General features: G+C 43.2%; 2 protein-coding genes and 2 long non-coding RNA genes across 4 annotated transcripts in view; 2 read left to right on the top strand and 2 right to left on the bottom strand.

Annotated features, from left to right (window-relative positions):
- Positions 1-9,766, bottom strand: part of LOC131897413 (uncharacterized) — a 29,774-nt gene extending 20,008 nt beyond the window's left edge. The window contains exon 1 of the mRNA XM_059248329.1: positions 9,080-9,766. Coding sequence (XP_059104312.1) covers positions 9,080-9,214 — 135 coding nt within the window. The 5' untranslated portion in view covers positions 9,215-9,766. The remainder of the gene's footprint in view (positions 1-9,079) is intronic.
- Positions 9,077-10,900, top strand: LOC131897414 (uncharacterized). The gene is made up of 2 exons (XR_009375673.1): positions 9,077-9,454; positions 10,787-10,900. It is a non-coding gene; the product is annotated as an uncharacterized LOC131897414 (long non-coding RNA).
- Positions 10,901-14,549: 3,649 nt separating this feature from the next.
- LOC131897600 (uncharacterized) lies at positions 14,550-17,505 on the bottom strand. Its single transcript, XR_009375736.1, has 2 exons — positions 16,689-17,505; positions 14,550-15,943 (listed from the first exon to the last, which is right to left on the bottom strand). It is a non-coding gene; the product is annotated as an uncharacterized LOC131897600 (long non-coding RNA).
- A 450-nt stretch (positions 17,506-17,955) lies between these two features.
- LOC131897598 (tetratricopeptide repeat protein 27-like) lies at positions 17,956-19,038 on the top strand. The gene is made up of 2 exons (XM_059248541.1): positions 17,956-18,238; positions 18,857-19,038. The coding sequence occupies exons 1-2, from the start codon at positions 18,139-18,141 to the stop codon at positions 19,036-19,038; spliced, it is 282 nt and encodes a 93-aa protein (XP_059104524.1). The 5' UTR covers positions 17,956-18,138.
- The last annotated feature ends 289 nt before the right edge of the window (positions 19,039-19,327 follow it).

Here is a 19,327-nt window from a genome sequence, read left to right as displayed (position 1 = left end):
GAGATGACTGGTGGTATTCACTCGGCTCACTTCCTCAATTTCATTCGAGACCACAGCCCATGGAGCCATGCTGCCCACATTCTGACTGGGTCTTCCCACCTTAGTTAACACAGTCTCTAAACTCCCTCACAGACATGCCTGCAAGTTTGTCTCGTAGAAGACTGGAGATAGCATCATGTTCACATGATCTGAGTGGTCCTCCAAACACCCTCAAACCATGAATTTTAAAGTGTTTCTGAATTGATGATGCCATCATTAAAGGCAGATGAAATGCTTTGAGTGAATTCCTAGACTTCCAAACCCACTGTAAAGCCAGGTTGTGGCGGCTCATGCCTGTAAACTCTCCACTCTGGAGGCTGACATAAAAGAATTACCATGAGTTTGAGGCCATCTTAGGATGTCTAGTAAGTTCCCAGCTAGCCTGGGCTACAGAATGAAACCCCACTCCCAAACAAAACATCTGAACTTGGGTGGCAAATGTCTTTAATCCCAGTGATGTATATGAAATGTCTATGAAAGAAAAATCTCTCCTATTCAATTGAAATTTCCGTGTAATGAAGGGTCTGAAGAAGGTACCTATGGTGCAGCAGGGAGAGATAGAATCGAGCCAAGAAACACAGGAGCTACCGTAGAAGAGCCCCAGAAGGCGAGGGCAGGAAGAATGTAGCAAGACATCACTTGAGGATTAACAACACTGAAGAATATAGAAACCCCGGACTCTCAGCTCCATTTTCCAAGAGTCTAAAAACTGCTTTTTTTTAAATGTATGTTTGTGTGTGCATATGCATGTGCACGTGGGTACACAGGTGTGCGGGGGTGTGCCTGCTTATGTGGCATGTGCACGTGGAGGCCAGAGGTCAGCGTCAGGCGTCATTCCTCAGGTGCCGTCCACCTTGATTTTTGAGACAAGGTCTCTCATTGGCCTGGAGCTTGTCAAGATCTGAACTGTCTGGACAGGGAGCCCCAAGGATACGCCTGTCTCTACCCCGACCCCAGTGCTGGTATTACAAGTGTGTACCACTGAGCACAGATCTCTTACACAATTCTAGGGATGGAAGTCAGGTCCTCACGCTTGTAAAGCAAGTACTTTACTGACTGACAGATCTCCTCATCCCTAACAACTCCTTCGAAGCAGTCTGTTCTTTGACTTAATAACTAGAAACTCGTGAGAACTGAGAAGCATTGATATGTAAGTGTTAGGACAGCAGAAGCCGAAGAACAGCTGAATTAAGTAGATTCAAAAATGCTGAAAACGGAAGAGGAAGAATCTTAATACTTGGCCCCGAATAAAAGAGTTAGCATATCCGCATGATCAGTAAGGGGAAGAGCTGCCGTGTTCTTAAAAATATAGGGCATGAGAAAACAACAGGATAAAGTCTTTTTTTTTTTAAGATTTATTTATTATGTACACAGAAGAGGGTGCCAGATCTCATTACAGATGGTTGTGAGCCACCATGTGGATGCTGGGAATTGAACTCAGGACCTCTGGAAGAGCAGTCGGTGCTCTTAACCTCTAAGCTATCTCTCCAGCCCAGGATAAATTCTTGAATGTGCTATAAGAAAGCAAGTGCCTACCTAGACTTGTACTTAGTGGAACTACTCAAAAATGTAAGATAGACTGCAGAAATTTGTTAATAAACATAAACATAGTACACCTACTGGGCTGGCCAGAACTTACAGAATGATGATGAGTCTGAGTGTTTGGAATTTATCCAAAGAATGTGTGGAGGTTTAATGTGACAGAGACACGTGCCCATCAGCGTTTCCTGCAGCACTATACATAATAACTGAGTTATGGAACCAACCTATGTGTGCAACAATGGAGGAATGGATGTTAAATGTGTGTGTATACACAATGGACTTTTTCTGTCACCAAGAACAAGGTTACATAGTTTTCTCAGGAAAAGGGATGCTTTATAGGAACTCCTATAAAGCAGCTAAGCCAGCCTCAGAAAGATAACATCAAATGATTCTTCTCCTTTGTGGTTCCTAATTTCATAGAGTACATAACCTCACAGATGTAAACATGCCATGAAAGTAGAAATGACTAGAAGAGTTAAGGACACTGTGGGGAGACAGTGAAGGAGAGTGGGGAGGGAGGGGACTGTGCGCAGTGTAACAGTACCAGATACAGTAGATACACACAGTGAAATGATGTTTAAATAATGCAGGACTATTTCAACATAGCACAGTGGTCAATACACTACACCATACTAATAACACAAAGTGGGGGTTGCCATGGTCATAGCAATGGTGCAGAAAAACCAAACATGTACTCATGTGTTTTTTTTTTTTTTTAAGACACTCAACAAAGTAGAAATACCTGGGAACTCCCCCCAACATACATTGGGTCCAATGTTATCCCCCAACTTGATATGTTGAAATCCTAACCTGCAAAGTAATGGTATTAGTAGATGGGGTGTTTGGGAGGTGGCTGTGTCATGAGATGGAAAAACTACAAAACACTGTTGTAGAGAGTAAATAGTAAATAAGACATCCTTTGTTCATGATTGGAAGGTTTGATGGTAAAATGACATTACCAACACAATCTGTAGATTCTTTAGGGATGCTGTGTAATCCCTACGCAAACCCCAGCGACCTTTTTTGCATAAATGAAAACCCTGTCCTAAAAATCCCTATGGAATTACAGAGATCCCTCAGGAGCCAAAACAACCTTGAGAAAGAACAGTCAGGGCTGGAGGGATGGCTCAGCGGTTAAGAGCACTGGCTGCTCTTAGAGAGGTCCTGAGTTCTCAGCAACCACATGGTGGCAGGCAGGGATATATGCAGACAGAACATTGTATGCATGATAGATAGATGATAGATAGATAGATAGATAGATAGATAGATAGATAGATAGATAGATAGATAGATAGACAAAAAATAAATAAAAAGAACAGTCAGAAGACCCATACTTTCTGATTTTAAAACTTTGTACAGAGCCAGGTGGTGGTGGTACACACCTTTAATCCCAGCACTCAGAGACTGGTGGATCTCTGTGAGTTTGAGATCAGCCTGGTCTACAGAGTGAGTTCCAGGACAGCCAGGGCTACACAGAGAAACCTTGTTTTGAAAAACCAAAAAGAAAAAGAAATACAGTGTACAAAACCACAGTACTCAAAAATAGTTGGGGTACCGGTTTAAGAATAGACCTCTAGAGTAGGATGGTGGTGGTGCACGCCTTTGATCCCAGCACTCAGGAGGCAGAAGCAGGCGGATCTCTGTGAGTTTTGAGGGCAGCCTGGTCTACAGAGCGAGTTCCAGGAAAGGTACAAAGCTACACAGAGAAACCCTGTCTCGAAAAAAAACAAAACAACAACAACAACCCCTCTTCGCCGGGCGGTGATGGCACATGCCTTTAATCCCAGCACTGAGGAGGCAGAGCCAGGTGGATCTCTGTGAGTTGGAGACCAGCCTGGTCTACAGAGCAAAATCCAAGACAGGTACTAAAACTACACAGAGAAACCCTGTCTCGAGGAAGGAAAAAAAAAGAGAGAGAAATTTGGAGAAAAAAAAGAATAATCTTCAACCAATGGTGCTGAGACAACTGGATAACCACATGTAAAGGAATGAAGTTGGGCCTTTTACTTCATATCATATTTAAAAATGAACTGGAGATAGAGTGAAAACCTAAACGTAAGAACTATTTAAGTTATGAAACTCTTTCCAGATTTAAAAGAGGCGAAGAATTAGGCTTGGGGAGATGGTTCAGTGGTTAACAACAGCACATACTGCTCTTGCAGAGGTCCCAAGTTTGATTCCTAGCATCCATATCACACGGCTCACAATGCCCTGTAACTCCAGATCCAGGGGGATCCAGCACCTCTGGCTTCTGCTGGCACCTGTGCTCATGCTCACACTCACAATTACACAAACACACAATTTTATACACACACATACACACACACCCCTTTTTAAAAATAGTAATAATAAATCTAAGCAAGAGAAAGGAGTGTAATGGTTAATTTATGCCGACTTGGCTAGGCTATGGAGCCCAGTTGTTTGGCCATATATTAGTCTAGAACATTGCTTTGACAGTAATTTTACATATGATTAACATTTAAAATCAGTACACTTTAAAGCAGATTGCCTTCCATACTGTGAGTGGGCATCACCCAATCAGCTGAAGGCTTTAAGAGCAGAGGCCAGAACTCCCTGAAGAGGAAAGAATCCTTCCACAAGACTCAAGTACACAAAAGTGTACCCATTTTTCTAGCCTGTCCTGTCCTGCAGAGTTTGGGCTTGGGACAATGACATTAACTCTTACCCAAGTTTGTCTATGAATTTCAGAGGAGCTATGAGAGCCTATTTCTTAACCTTAGTATATCCTCCTTTGGTGTGTGTGTCTGTGTGTCTGTGTCTGTGTGTGTGTTTGTGTGTGGTGTGGGTATGTGTGTGCATGTGTTGTGTATGGTATGTATGTGTGTGTGTGTGTGTGTGTGTGTGTGTGTGTGTGTGTGTGATAAAGAACAACCTGGTCTTTATTCCAGATTCTTAGTACAGAACTCCAAAAACCCTTGCAATTCCCTGAGTATTGAGGGTGTCTGTTACATTAATGAGATGGAAATTCAGATTTGCTTCTATTTTCTATTGAGGAAGCTGGAATAATCATCATTCTAAAATCTAATTAAGACTTGACCAGTCAATATATATATGCATAGATGTATAAATCACAAACAAAATATCAGCAAACTGAATCTAATGAATCTAATTAAAGTATTGGGACCAACATTACAAATGTGTTATATGTATCCTAGGAATTCACAGCTGGTTTATTATCTTACATTCTCATGCAACTCAGTACATTGATTGAACAAACAAGAAAAAATATATGACCATCTAAATAGAGGCAGGAAATATACTTAATATTTAGCACCCAGGATAAAGAGATTTAATTTAAAATTTTAGAAGATTTTTTTTGTTTTGTTTTGTTTTTTTTGCTTTTCGAGACAGGGTTTCTCTGTGTAGCTTTGCGCCTTTCCTGGAACTCACTTTGGAGACCAGGCTGGCCTTGAACTCACAGAGATCCGCCTGGCTCTGCCTCCCGAGTGCTGGGATTAAAGGCGTGCGCCACCACCGCCCGGCGATTTTTTTTTTTAATTAACACCAATTCTTGCTAAAACTTCCTTGATTTGGATGAGAATATTTGAAAAACCACAGAAAACATTATATATAACTGGTGAATTATTGAAATTTTTCCTTGACTTAAAAAAGAGACAGATGCCCACAACACATTGCTACTGAATATTGTACCGGAAGTCATAATAATAAATGAAGGCAAGGAGAACCAAAACATAAGGTTGGAAAAGAGGTAATAAAACTGTTGTTAGCCAGGCGGTGGTGGCGCACGCCTTTAATCCCAGCACTTGGGAGGCAGAGCCAGGCAGATTTTTGTGAGTTCGAGGCCAGCCTGGGCTACCAAGTGAGTTCCAGGAAAGGCACAAAGCTACACAGGGAAACCCTGTCTCGAAAAACCAAAAAAAAAAAAAAAAAAAAAAAAAAAAAAAAAAAACCTTAAAAAAAAAAACTGTTGTTATTTACACATGACATGATTTAGAGAATATTCCTACAGGAGGATAAAGTCAAAGTGATACACTTAGCAGGGCTCTCTAAGCAGCTCAGTATGGAAAGATCTGTTGTGTTCTCAGGTTTCGGCATCATTTGTATAAAATGATAATTACAAGGGGTGGTGGTAGTGCACATCTTTAATCCCAGCACTTGGAAGGCAGAGGCAAGTGGATCTCTGTGAGTTCAAGGCCAATCTCGTCTGCAAAGTGGGTTCCAGGGCAGCCAGGGCTACACAGGAAAACCCTATCTTGAAAAACAAAAAGTAATAAAAAAGAAAGAAAACAGTATTTATAATGTTATTTACAATATTATACCAAGCTTGAAGATGTAGTTCAGTGGTGGACTGATTGCCGAGAGCACAAGACCCTGGATTTGATCCCTAGCATTAAAAATAAGTAAGAAGATAGATATAGATGATAGATAGACAATAGACAGAAAGAGATGATGATGATGATAGATAGATAGATAGATAGATAGATAGATAGATAGATAGATAGACAGACATAGATGATGATGATGATGTTGATAGATAGATAGATAGATAGATAGATAGATAGATAGATAGATTAGATAGATAGATAGATAAAAATAAAATGCCATGCCAAATCACACATTATGTGCCCTCTGATGATTATCATTACCTATGAACTATGTCACCTCTCCCTACCAGAAAACAAATTCTGATAAATCTTAGAACCAACTTCCTCATGGTTCTAGTTCATGTTGAGTTACTGAAATAGAATACTTGTGATCAGCTCATTTATGAAGGAGAGAGGTTTAGTTGGCTTCATGGTTCTGGATGTCTAAGAGCCTAGTGCTAGCATGTCCTTAGCTTCGCGTGAGGTCTTTGTGTAGCTTCAACTCACAGCAGACAGGGCCAGAGGAGCAAGTGGATGTGTGTGGAAGACAAAAGGGGTCCCGTCTCCTGTGGCAGCTAACCCAGTCCTCAGAGAGTGAGGAGCCATGCCTGTGAGACCTTAGTCTGGAAAGAATGCATTAAACCCGCTTGAAGGTCACACTTTCCAACCCTGCTCCCCTGGCAAATGCATTTCTACATGAGTTCCGGATAAATCTCAACTCACTCACATGAAGTACGAGAGGCACCAGTTGTCAACTGACAACATGGAGGGGCATTATCATTTACCTGATTTCAGAATATTTTATACATGTGTACAATAAAATATAATCATACCCACCCCTCCCCACTCCAACTTCCCCCATACATACCCCACAATATATCCACCTCCCAACTTCATGCTTTCTTTTTTTATAACCCACTAAGTCCAATCAGTGTTGCCTAGATGTGTATGGCTATACCGCATGGGTATTTGATCAACAAAATGTTGATTGTGAAATCGAGAGAAATGACCCTTTTATCCAATACATAAATGAATAAAATAAAAGAGAGACTCTGTAGATTAGAATACAGAAACATATTGTTCAATCTCAACATTCAATATTGAGTTGGGCTAAATAATAATTTATGCCATTAAGTTTCTGCGTGACTATTGGAATTTAAATGCTGGCGGATATTTGAGGTATTAAGGAATTACTGAGATTTTATTGTTACATTTTTAGGTGTAATAATGATATTGTGATTAACCTGTTTTTCTTTTCTTTTTTTTTCTGTGTGGAGTGGGGCAGGATCTCAAAATAAACATACTAAAACATTTACCATGAAATTATTTCTGATTTGCTTCAAAAGGATGTAGCAAGGGTTAAGTGAAGTCTATGAAGATTTATCAGACCACCTTTTATTTTTTTCTCATACTACGGATTGAATGTGTGGCCTTGTTCAGACTAGGTAGGCTCATTTACCAATTCTGTGTGCCTTTGATTTGCCTTAATTATCCTTAATAAATTATCCTTAATAAAAATCACGGAAAGCCGGGCCAGTGGTGGCAAACACCTTCAATCCCAGCACTTGGGAGGGAGAAACGGGGATTTTTGTGAGTTCGAGGCCAGCCTGGTCTACAGGTAGAGTTCCAGGACATCCAGGATTACAGAAACAAACTGTGTCTTGAAAAATGGAACGGAAAAAAAAAACTAAAACAAACAAACAAAAAAAATCAAGGAAAAAATGGACAAGAGATGTCGCTCAGTGGTAGAGTGCTTTGCCTAGCATAAATAGTGACCTGAACTTGATCCTTACTAACACACACCTAACACACACACACACACACACACACACACACACACATACACACACAATGCACAAATGACTTGAATAGGCAGTTTACAAGAGAGAATTTCCAAATGACTAATAAACCTGAGACATTGCTCAGTGTTTAGTTATGGGGGTTGCACAGGAAATCACAATGCGATACCAACCACTCACTTGAATCACTAAAATAAGGTGGGTGTGCCAAGTCTGGGCAAGATGGCAGGACTGTGGGGGAGCCAGTCACTCATGGTCTGCTCACATGATCGAAAACTCAGAAGAGGCATGACCTACTAATGTTAAACACGTGCACCACGAACTCAAACAATTGTACTCCTGCTGGAAATAAAAATCCCACAGCAAAGTGTCACTTGATATTCTTTGTCTCGTCATATGATAATAAATCTTTCTTTATAAAACAAAGTCACTCTACCGTCTGTCTCCCATCCCGTGTGATGGACAATACCCACAGCACCCTTACCACATTCTTTTTCCCAAAGTTATGTCATATGAATGTGTCAATTCAACTCGAGCTCCTAGACAGCACTTTCTCAGCATCTAGTACATTCTGCCTCGGTGTCTATTTGATAATAGATCCTAAAGCTACCGTTACTAATACTTCCTTCTTTTCTCCTCCTCCTCCTCCTCCTCCTCCTCCTCTTCTTCCTTCTCCTCCTCCTCCTCTTCATTCTTCTCCTCCTTTCTTCTTCCCTCTTGCTCCTCTTGGTTTTTTTGAGACAGACTCTCCCTGTATAGTCCTGGCTGTCCTAGAACACACTATGTAGACCAGGCTGGCCTTGGACTCAGAGAGATCCTCCTGCCTCTCCCTCCCTAGTGTTGGTATTAAAGGTGTGCACCACCATGCCCATCCAAAGACAGAGGCAGGTAGATCTCTGTGAGTTCGAGGCCAGCCTGGTCTACAAAGCCAGTTCCAGGAAAGACGCAAAGCTACATGGAGAAACCTTATGTCAAAAAACCAGAGAGAGAGAGAGAGAGAGAGAGAGAGAGAGAGAGAGAGAGAGAGAGAGAGAGAGAAGCTGGGCAGTGTTGGCTCATGCCCTTAATCCCAGCACTTGGAAGGCAGAGGCAGGCAGATCTCTGTGAATTCAAGGCCAGCTTGGTATACAGAGTGAGTCAGGAGAGCCAGGGATACACAGAGGAACCTTGTCTTGGAAAACCAAAATAAGGAAGGAAAAAAATAAAAGAGGGAGCTCTCAATCAATGCTGTCTCAACCCCCCTCTCCCCTCCATCCAGTTCTTCCTAAGGCCCAGAGGATAGGCATTTAGACAAACCTATAGGGTTCCAGCATGGAGAGAGGTGAGTTTCGAGAGAAAGTGGCTATCACGTACCTCTTTCTTGGCTGCCACCTTTGTCTGGCTCTGATACCAAGAAAACAGCACCCATATTCCATAAACAAAGAAACCGAGTAGCGTAAGGCTGAGATCTGTCGGCAGGGGGAAAGCGAGCCCCCATATTAGGGACATTTCTCAAGCCTATGCCCCTCTCAACTACTGAGTGTCTGTCTCTAGACTGAGATTCCATGACATCACAATAGACAGTATCAGGTAAAGCCAGTGTACACTCAGGTCCCAGCTGATGCCCTTCCCTGTGGCTGACCTTGACCTTGGCTCTGAGCTCTAATAGCCAAAGCTCAGGGAAGAATCCATCTATGAATCTTCTAGGGTCCAGGCAGACAAACTCGTCACTAAGGAAGGAGTGGCGAGGTAAAGTTTCAAAGGTCTTCCAAAATGACTTGTTCTGACTCACATTTTCTTTGGAGCCGGTCACTGTCATAAACTGGGATTGGGTCTATGGCCATAAATTTCAAACTGCAGGTTAGAACACAGAGTCAAGTGGAATCTAAGAGAGCTGGGATAGTTGAAGTGGGAACTCTCAGGGACTTTGAGGCACCTGGTTTTCTAAGTTCACAGGTCTCCATATTGCCTAGTTGCTGTTGACCTGACAGACATCACACTAAGCAGTGGCCTTAGAGGATCTACAGTCTCACTGCCAAGTTTAGAGTATCATGGATCACCACACCATCTTATCAAGTCAACACAGTGCAAACAATACTGATGTGATCAATTCATGTGATCAAAATTATTCTTTTCATATAGGAACACTAATGAACCACTGACTGGTAGGCACCATTTCAGAAGACAAAGTCTCTCCCCCTCCACACACATAGTATTTTCTGTCTATAGGGTCAATGCAATTAATATTCTTGGGAAGCCCACTAAAAAAGAAATAGTTAAATAAATACGGTGTGCGTGCTTGATGAAGCACTGTGCAATTTCTACAAGGATTTTAATTATAAAGAACTCTGACTTGTACATTGAGCACATGCTATGTGGCAGGTGCTAGCTGTATACCAGCCTGGAGTCCTGGTGAAGAATTAGGAATGAGATATCCCTTCGGTTTCTTAAAACATTTATGTGCACTTTAACACGAACCTTTCAAGATTTGTTTTCATTGCTATTTTAAATATTGTGTATGTGTGTATGAGTGCAGGTTCCACAGTGGGGGGGCTAGAGGAGATCTGCAGTTTACAGATGTTTGTGAACCACACAATATGGGTGCTGGGTACTGAACTCAGTACCTCACCATTGTGCTGCCTCCAGCCCTGACAAGGACCTTTATAGGCCCTGTCATTTAGATATAATGTGTGTCCCTTAAGGGTTCATGGGTGAAATTTCATCCCATGGTGAAGCATCAGGAGAGTAGGAATTTAATTCAACTACAATGTTTATCATTTTATTTATTTCATATTTTCGAGGCAGGTCTCATGTAGCCCAGTCTGGTCTTCCATTTGCTATGTGGCCAAAGCTGGTCTTAAACTTCTTAATCCTATTGCCTCCATCATCCAAATGCTGGGAGGGCACATGAGCACCACTAGCCTGACTTCAACTGTGGTGTTTAAAAGTGGGGCCTTTCAGGGGCGATTAGGCAGAAAATTATGCAAGTGGAGCTCCCATGGTTGAAGACTGATAGCCTTAGAAGGGGGAAGAGGTAAAAAATGGATATCCATACACATAAACTCCCTGTCTTCTTGCCAGGTGACATCCTCCCTGTTCCACATCTGGACTCTACCAGCAAAGGGTCTGTCACCAGATGTGACCTGTCAACACTGCTTCAACTCAGAGCCAAAATAAAGTTCTTTTCTTGATCAAGTGGCCTAGTATGTCCGGAAAAGATATTCTTTGTGTCTTAAATATTTAACCACCTTGCTAGGGATGCACAGTGTTCTGCCCGAGTCATGAGCCCCCCAGAGACCATCAGGAGTCTGAGTTCATATGCAAAAGCAAAGAGCCTTTATTGCAAGCTCGAGCTTGGGTTTCCCATACATTCCAACGCAGTGGTTGGATCAGGGAGAGGATTGAGCTCCTTTATGGCAGGATTTTTAAGGAGCAAAGGATGGTGTAGGGGAATTCCAGATTAGGATGGGGGTGTAGTGTAGGAGAATTCTGGATTAGGATATAGGTTGGCCATGAGTGAGGTAACAAGTTTTGTCAAACAGTGATTGGTACTGGTGTTACTGCAAGGAAATCAGCAATCAATATACAAGTGATGTAAGCTATCCTTTATGTTCTAGAGCATTTAGTACTTGTTTGTCTTAATTCTGACTGGTCCCCGCAGGGTACAGTTCGTGGTTTTTCCTGCTTATTGTGATGGTGAGCCCTGCCCCAGTATTGTTAGTCTGCAGCCTGTCATGGCTCACTAATGTTAAATTAGGCCTCTTCACACTGCTCATCGGTAGTGCAAGTCTCTAGCATGCATGCAGTTGAGTTTAATTCATAGCATTACATAGAAAAGTTAGAATAGTTAAAACAGTCTGCATGTGCTCCAAAACAAGACATACTGTACAAGTGATATAAATACAGTTTCCATATGTCCATTTGGTCCACTTGCCTAGTGTCTATGGTTGCTTTCATGTCACTGTGTCACAATTAAGTGGCCGTGCTGGAGGAATAGATGGCAGCATAGTAAACCATATATATGCCTTTAGTAAATAGCTTTTCCCCCAGTGCTGAGAGTGTCAAGCCCAGGGCCTCACACATGGTGGTCAAGCGTCCTACTATTTAGCTACACCTACTAAATGCCTTTCTACAAATTACATTTATTATTTGTCTGGTTTTTCTTAAGATTTATTTATTGAATATGTATACAGTGTTCTACCTGCAGGCCAGAAGAGGGCACCAGATCTCATTACAGATGGTTGTGAGCCACCATGTGGTTGCTGGGATTTGAACTCGGGACCTCTGGAAGAACTGCCAGTGCTCTTAACCTCTGAGCCATCTCTCTAGCCTTGTTTGTCTGTTTCTTGTATGTGTGTGATGTGATGTGAGTGAGTGTGTGTGTGTGTGTGTGTGTGTGTGTGTGTGTACTTGCACTGTGGCCTACATATGGAGGTCAGAGGACAACTTGATAGTCAGCTCTCTTCTCTTCAAGTATATTTTTTTAGATTTAGATCTTTTTATGTGTACAAGTGTTTTGTCTGCATGTATGTGTGTGTACCACACGCCTGCCTGGTGCCAAAGGAGGTCAGAACAGGGCATCGGATCCCTGGAACTGGAGTTAGAGATGGTGAGCTGCCATGTGGGTGCTGGGAACTGAACCTGGGTCCTCTGCAAGAACAACAAGAGCTCTTAACCACGGAGCCAGCTCTCCATGCCTGTGCTCTCTCCCGAGATTCAAACTCAGGTCACCAGGCTTGGCAGCAAGCGCCTTTACCTGCTGAGCTATCTCACCAGCCCTGGGTGTCTTCTACAATGCACTATACACACTGATCAGTGTTAGATCAATCAAACATGTATTCTCTTACGCATAATCCAGGGCCCTTAGAATATTTAAATTCATTTAGCCTTCCCACACATGACATGCTATTATAATCAGCAATTCTGCTTTTGTTTTGTTTTGTTTGTTTGTTTGTTTTTTTGAAACAAAGTTTCTCTACATAGCCCTGGCCATACTGGAACTTACTCTGTAGACCAAGCTGACTATTCAAACTCAGTGATCCACCTGCCTCTGCATCCCAAGAGCTGGGATTAAAAGCATGCACCACCACTGGCTGGCAGGAATTCTATTTTTTTAATACACTTTTTATTTCGTAGTAATCACAAAAGCTGTAATAGTAGTAACTAAACCCCATTTACCCTTTCTCCTCTATCCTTAGCATCTTTTTTAAAATTTATTTTATGTGTATAGATATTTTGTCTGCATGAATGTCTGTGTACCACATGTGTGCCCAAGAGAGTCAGAAGAGGGCTTCAGATCCCCTGGAACTGGAGTTACAGACAGTTATGAGCCACCATGTGGGTGCTGGTACTCAGCCCAGGTCCTCTGCAAGAGCAGCTAGTGATCTTAACCACTGAGCCATCTCCCCAACCCCACTCTTTTGTTTTATTTTTGTTAGTTTGCTTGTTTTGGTTTTTGTTGTAGTTGTTGTTTGAGACAGGGTTTCTTTGTGTAACAGCTCTGGCTGTTCTGGGACTCGATCTGTAGACCAGGCTGGCCTCAAACAGAGATCTGCCTGCCTCTGCATCCCAAGTGCTAGGATTAAAGGCAAGTGCCACCACTGTCCAACCCCAGCTCCACTCTAAACATAAAGTTATAAAACTTTAGTACACTTATCAAGACCATGAGCTAAACCTTGGAGGTGGAGGCAGGAGTATCCAGATTCCAAGGTCATCCTTGGCTACACTGAAAATTCAAAGCCAGCTTGAGCTACATAAACCCTATCTCAAAAAATAAAAGCATTGGCACATTTACTATTAACTAAACTTCAGCCTTCATTTGGATCTCATATTATCCCACCAATGTTCAGGATCTAATCCATAGTACCATGTTGCTGAAGACTAAACCCAGAGTTCTCTAGTGCTCTACCACGAAGAAGAAGGAGGGGGGAGGAGGAGGAGGAAGAAGAAGAAGAAAAAAAAGGAGGAGGAAGAAGGAAAAAGAAGAAAGAAGGAAGAAGAGGAGGAGGAGGAAGAAGGAAGAAGAAAGAAGGAAGAAGAAGAGGAGGTGGAGGAAGAAGGACGAAGGAAGGAGGAGGAAGAAAGGAGAGGAAGGAAAAAGGAAGGAGGAAGAAAAGGAAGGAGGAGGAGGAAGAAGGAGGAAGAAGAAAGGAGGAAAAAGAAAGAAGGAAGGAGGAGGAAGAAGGAAGGAGGAGGAGGGGGAGGAAGGAAGAAGGAGGAGGAGAAGAAAGGAGAAGAGGAGGAGGAGAAGAAGAAATCTTTGAAGTTGAGTCTCTGTGATGTTCTCTTTATGCTTAGACTGAAATTATGTGTGTATGATGTGGTTGGAATGGAGAATACACAGCAGTGGCATGCTCTCCCTATTCTAGCATACCAAGAGGGATCTGTTATCAGTATGTCCTGCTAGCTAGTCTCAAATACTTTGTAGGGGAGTGCATGCCACATTTCTCTACTGGAAGTTATTTTCTTTTGTTCATACTTTGCTTCTAGAAGTGGCCAATCTATAAGTCTAACTCCTATCGGAGGTATGGGGCTGGCATGATTAAGTCCCATCTCCTGGAGGAATACTGTAACACAACACATATTTGAAATTCTTGAGTAAGAAAGATTTGTCTCCCTCTCCCCACATTCTATTTGTTCACTTATATTTACTGGTATAGATGCGTGTATATTTCTTTTGTACTTTGTGTTACGGCTCAATACTGTTGTCATTCATTTTGTTGCTCAAATTTTCCAGCTTTTGCTGTGAGACCCCTGGCTTTGTTAGTGGCAGCTGCAGTCTAGACCAGTGTTTCCAGGTTCTTGGCCTCTTATTCACCAGACTGAAATAAGGGGCTCACACAGATTTGCAAAGAAACACAAACTTTATTCAAGGCAAACTGATGGGACAGATTAGAAAGGAATATACAGTCAGGGTTGACAATAAGCGACAGAAATGAAGGTCTTCAAAGGCTCCAGTCACTGTTTGGGACTTCTTTTATAGGGTTCAAGAGAAGGGGGAGTTTGGTTGCTAAGGGGGATAGTTTGGATGGCTCTACTTTGATTGACAGATTAAGTTATATAACTATTTCTCTAGTGTGCATGCCCCATCCCATAATACATTTGATTTTAATCATATCCAAGCCCAATTATAAATATGTGTAGGGTGGCAAATAGATTTCCCTAAAAGTTCACTTTGAAGACAAAGTTTACCTTATTGTGCATCTACCCTAAACCAGTTCAGGCATATGTACTGAGAATACTTTTGAATAGACTCTGTCTATGTTTGATGATTGTTAAGGGGAGGAGAAACTTATTCCATAGTTCAGAGAGGGTGTGCATGCATCTCAGTGCAGGATAGGTGCATTATTTGGAGAGGAGCTGACACTTGTATTGTATGTGTGGGTAAATGTCTCCGATTTCAAGCACATTGTTAGCAGAGGGGTGTGTGTATAGCCCAAACCAAGTGGAGTCCCAGGTTGCTAAACTACCAATTATGCTTGCCTGCTTCATTCAGCAGTCTGGGGAACTCTGGGTTCTGAGAAGTGGGGTGAGGTAAGAATTATATATCATTAAAAAAAATTAGAGCCAGTTAATTAATTAAAAAGAAGCATTGAATTCCTCCTGACATTCCCCAATACTCCCCCCCCCCCCCACACACACACAGTGGTTATTTCTTCCAAGGCTATCTTGTGGTTAACTGCTGGCCTGAGCTGCCTCCTGGGTCTGGAATGGCACTTCCCACTTCAGGTGTCAGGCCGCAGGGGCCATGCCCAGTCCTAGTCCTTGCTCCTGCAGCTTCCTTTTTCTCCCAGCAGTAAAAGAGGAAGGACAACATCTGCCATGTTGTCAGTTCATCAATTCACAGAAACATGAACGGACATCAAAGGAAAGTGGTCCTGGAACAGTGGGAGTCAGCAATGCTGCACACGACACTTTGGGAGATGTTGTTTACTGTATCGGCTGCCTCAAGGTGGGACAAAAAAACAAAGAGCTGAGTTTGGTGCTTTGGAATGGGGGAAGGCTGCGAACCAAGTTCACTATCCTGTTAGGAGAGGTGACGGACGCCAATGAAATGCTCCAAGAAAATCCGGGGCTTGTCCAAAGATCTTGTCATGAAGATGATTGGCTAGTAAAGATGAGTGACCCTTTAGAGTTGGACGAATTAACAGTGAAGAGGCATATGAGAAATATGTGAAGTCCATGAGGAGTGAACATGGCACCTTCTACTTCCATCCCCAAATAAAAGTGGGAAGTCACCTGCAATAGCATGGGTGTCTTAAATTAGAGAAGTCCTGAAATAATTTTTAGCAATACCAATGGATAAGATACTATTCTCAACAGTGCTACTGAAGAAAGTCCCCAACTCCCCAGTGGATGCAGATAAACATAATGTACATATTTCTGTAAGACCCTAGACTAGAGGCTAAGCCCTGGTGTGTAGAATTCATGAGATTATCTACGGTTAAAAGTTATGAGGTAGGCTGGAGAGATGGCTCAGTGGTTAAGAGCACTGGCTGCTCTTCCAGAGGTCCTGAGTTCAACTTCCAGCAACCACATGGAGGCTCACAACCATCTGTAGTGGGATCCGATGCCCTCTTCTGAAATAAAGGTGTACTCATATACATAAAATAAATAAATTTAAAAAAATGCCAGGCAGTCGTGTCGCACTCCTTTAATCCCGGCATTAGGGAGGCAGAGGCAGGGGGATCTCTGTGAGTTCAACGCCAGCCTGTGCTACAGAGTGAGTTCCAGGAAAGGCGCAAAGCTACCCAGAGAAACCCTGTCTTGAAAAACGGGGAAAAAAAAAAAAAAAGGTATGAGGCTGGGTTTGATGAGGAACCATCCTTTAATCCCAACATTCCAACAGGCAGATCTCTGTTACTTTGAGGCTAGCCTTGTCTACATAGCAAATTCCAGGCCAGCAAGAGTTATGTGGTGAGACCCTACCAAAAAAATGGTGACTTATTTCAGGATAACAATGTTGTCTCATATAATAACTCACCCAGATCTATCCCTGAATCTTTTTTGTTTTACTGTTTTGTCGAGACAGGGTTTCTCTTTGTAGCCCTGGATGTCCTCAAACTCACTCTGTAGACCAGCCTGGCTTCGAACTCACAAGAGATCTGCCTGCCTCTGCCTTCCAAGTGCTGAGATGAGTGTGCCACCACCGCCTAGCTACTCTTGGATCTTGGTCAAAAGACTTAATGTTTCTTCTCGTTAGAAATGCCTGGGAGCACAGGGAAGTGTTGTACAATGTCAGATGAAGGACAGTACTGTCTTCATTTCACCTTGAGCTGCATTGGCTGCTGTTGTTTTTCCACAGTGAATCTTTGCAGCTTTGTGAAAAACAAACAAAACATTAATGAGAGAGAGAGAGAGAGAGAGAGAGAGAGAGAGAGAGAGAGAGAGAGAGAGAGAGCGCCAGCCAGCAAACTCTGCTCAGCGGCTGCCACACTGTCAGGAGGATATATTTCTTTCCCTTTTCCCACTTCACCAAAGTGTTCTGGGTTCTAGAGACTGGCCTGCAAAAATTTCCAGGTCCTTGACCTCTGCCAGGTTTACGTGATGGCCTCCCGCTTCTTAAAGAAATGGTTTATCTTATGCGTGTAAATGTTTGCCGGCAGGTGTGGATGTACCACTTGCATGCCTGGTGCCTACAAGTCCAGAGGAGGACAACCGACCGTCTGGAGTGACAGGTGGTGCTGAGCCACCTGATGTGGGTGCCGCGAACAGAACTTTGTCCTCGGTTGAGCCATCTCTCCAGGCGACCTGCCACTGCCCCCTTTGAGATAGGGGAACACTCTTGGAGGAGGCCAGTTTGGAACTCACAGTGCAGCTCAGGCTGGCCTCGAAACTGCAGCGATCCTTCTGCCTCAGTCTCCTCAGTGCTGCGAGGACACTTCCGGCTCGGTTTTCTTGCACTTTCAGTCATCCGAAGGATAGCCTACGCTGAGGCGGCTCGAGCCTGGGGCTCATGGGCTCCACTTACGGGGTCAGGAACCTCTAGGGCCTACGCCTATCTGCTTGGAGAAAAGGTTCTGCGTGTTCACCTCCAAGGACTTGCTTCTGCCTCAGACAGTCGAGTGTTTGCACGCAGAACCTGCTTCCATCCTCGGTCTCCCCTAGAGACACCTCCTAGTCACCAGGACCGAGGCCGACCCATCTCCACCTATCCCCAAGCCCCTGATGATGCCAGCCGCGATCCAATCCTCTGCGCATGCTCACACCTGAGTCTCCGATTGGTCGCTTAGGAGCGTGGGGATGTTTTCCCAGGATGCTCTGCGCTGCTGTCATGGCTGCTCCCGTGTACCTGTATCCTCACAGGGGACGCTAGTCCTGTGGGTGTCTTGACGGTACCCGTGGCCACCAGACGCCGGCGACCTTTGGTCCCTGCTCCTTTCGCTTCCTCCTCCCCCGAGGGGCCCTCGCGGGACCCCGAATTGGGTCCAGTGATGCCGGGGGTGACGTGGACTCCGGAGCGGGCACTTCTGAGGGGCTTCTCCACGAAGGCGGAGCGGCTGTTGTGCAAGCAGGAGGGGCGCTGTGGCTCAGGTGGGAGAGAGCTGTGAGGACAGGGATGCCAGCCCTGGGTACAGAGGAGGGGTCAGCAGGGGGGAAGTTTTGTTCGATGGTCTGAGATCTGGTGCTCTGGGAAAGTTCCCTAGAGACAGACTTGAGCTGATTTTCTTCATTTAGGACTGACATGTAAAAGAAAGTTCGTCAGGGGGAAAAAATATCGCGGTTGTAAAAGTATTGAGGCAGGTATGAGCTGGGGAATATGAGGGAATCATGAGAGCACCTGTGTGTTTGGATTGGCCTCCTGGGAGAGAATATTGAAGGTAGGACCTCGGCAAGGGAAACTTCTGTGTCGGTTGGAATCTTTGTGAATTTCACAAAGAAGGGTACTACACCTATTATTACTATTACTATGATTATTATTATTATTTCTGTGTGACCTCCACTTTGCTGCTCATAGTCATTGTAGGTATCCTACATTTCTAGGAGGGGTGGTGTTGGTAGAGTGAGAAGGATTTGCTCAAGACTTAGCGATTCCTGTATAGCCAGCATTCTGTTTATACCGTTTTGTATATTAAAATATTTATGTAATGGATTATCATTTACACTTAAATTCTGTTGGCTTGCTAGCCTGACTTTATATATATATTACAGATATTGGAGTTTTCTTAGACTTGCTGTTGGAAGGGAGCTATGAAGCCATGTTCTTACATTCATTGACACGAAATATATTCAACTTCACAATGATGGCTGGAGAAAAGATTGACAGCTACCTGGAGAAGCAGATAGTAAATTTCCTGGATTGCTCTACGGATTTGGAGGAAATTGAAAGGTAGAATTAAATATTTGAAATTTCCACAGAGAAACACTCTTGTGCAGAGGGCTGGAGAGATGGTTCAGTGATTAAGAATACTTACTACTGTTTCAGAGGACTCAGGTCCATTTCCCAGAACCTGCATGGTGGCTCACAACTGTGCAACTCCAATTCCTTAATACCTCAAATACTCCCCAGCATTTAAATTCCAATAGTCATGCAGAAACTTAATGGCATAAATTATTATTTAGCCCAACTCAATATTGAATGTTGAGATTGAACAATATGTTTCTGTATTCTAATCTACAGAG

The sequence above is a fragment of the Peromyscus eremicus genome, chromosome 22, assembly GCF_949786415.1.
Source record: "Peromyscus eremicus chromosome 22, PerEre_H2_v1, whole genome shotgun sequence".
NCBI lineage: Eukaryota > Metazoa > Chordata > Mammalia > Rodentia > Cricetidae > Peromyscus > Peromyscus eremicus.
Note: the sequence above shows the minus strand (reverse complement) of the source record. Positions and strands in the feature narration are given on the sequence as shown.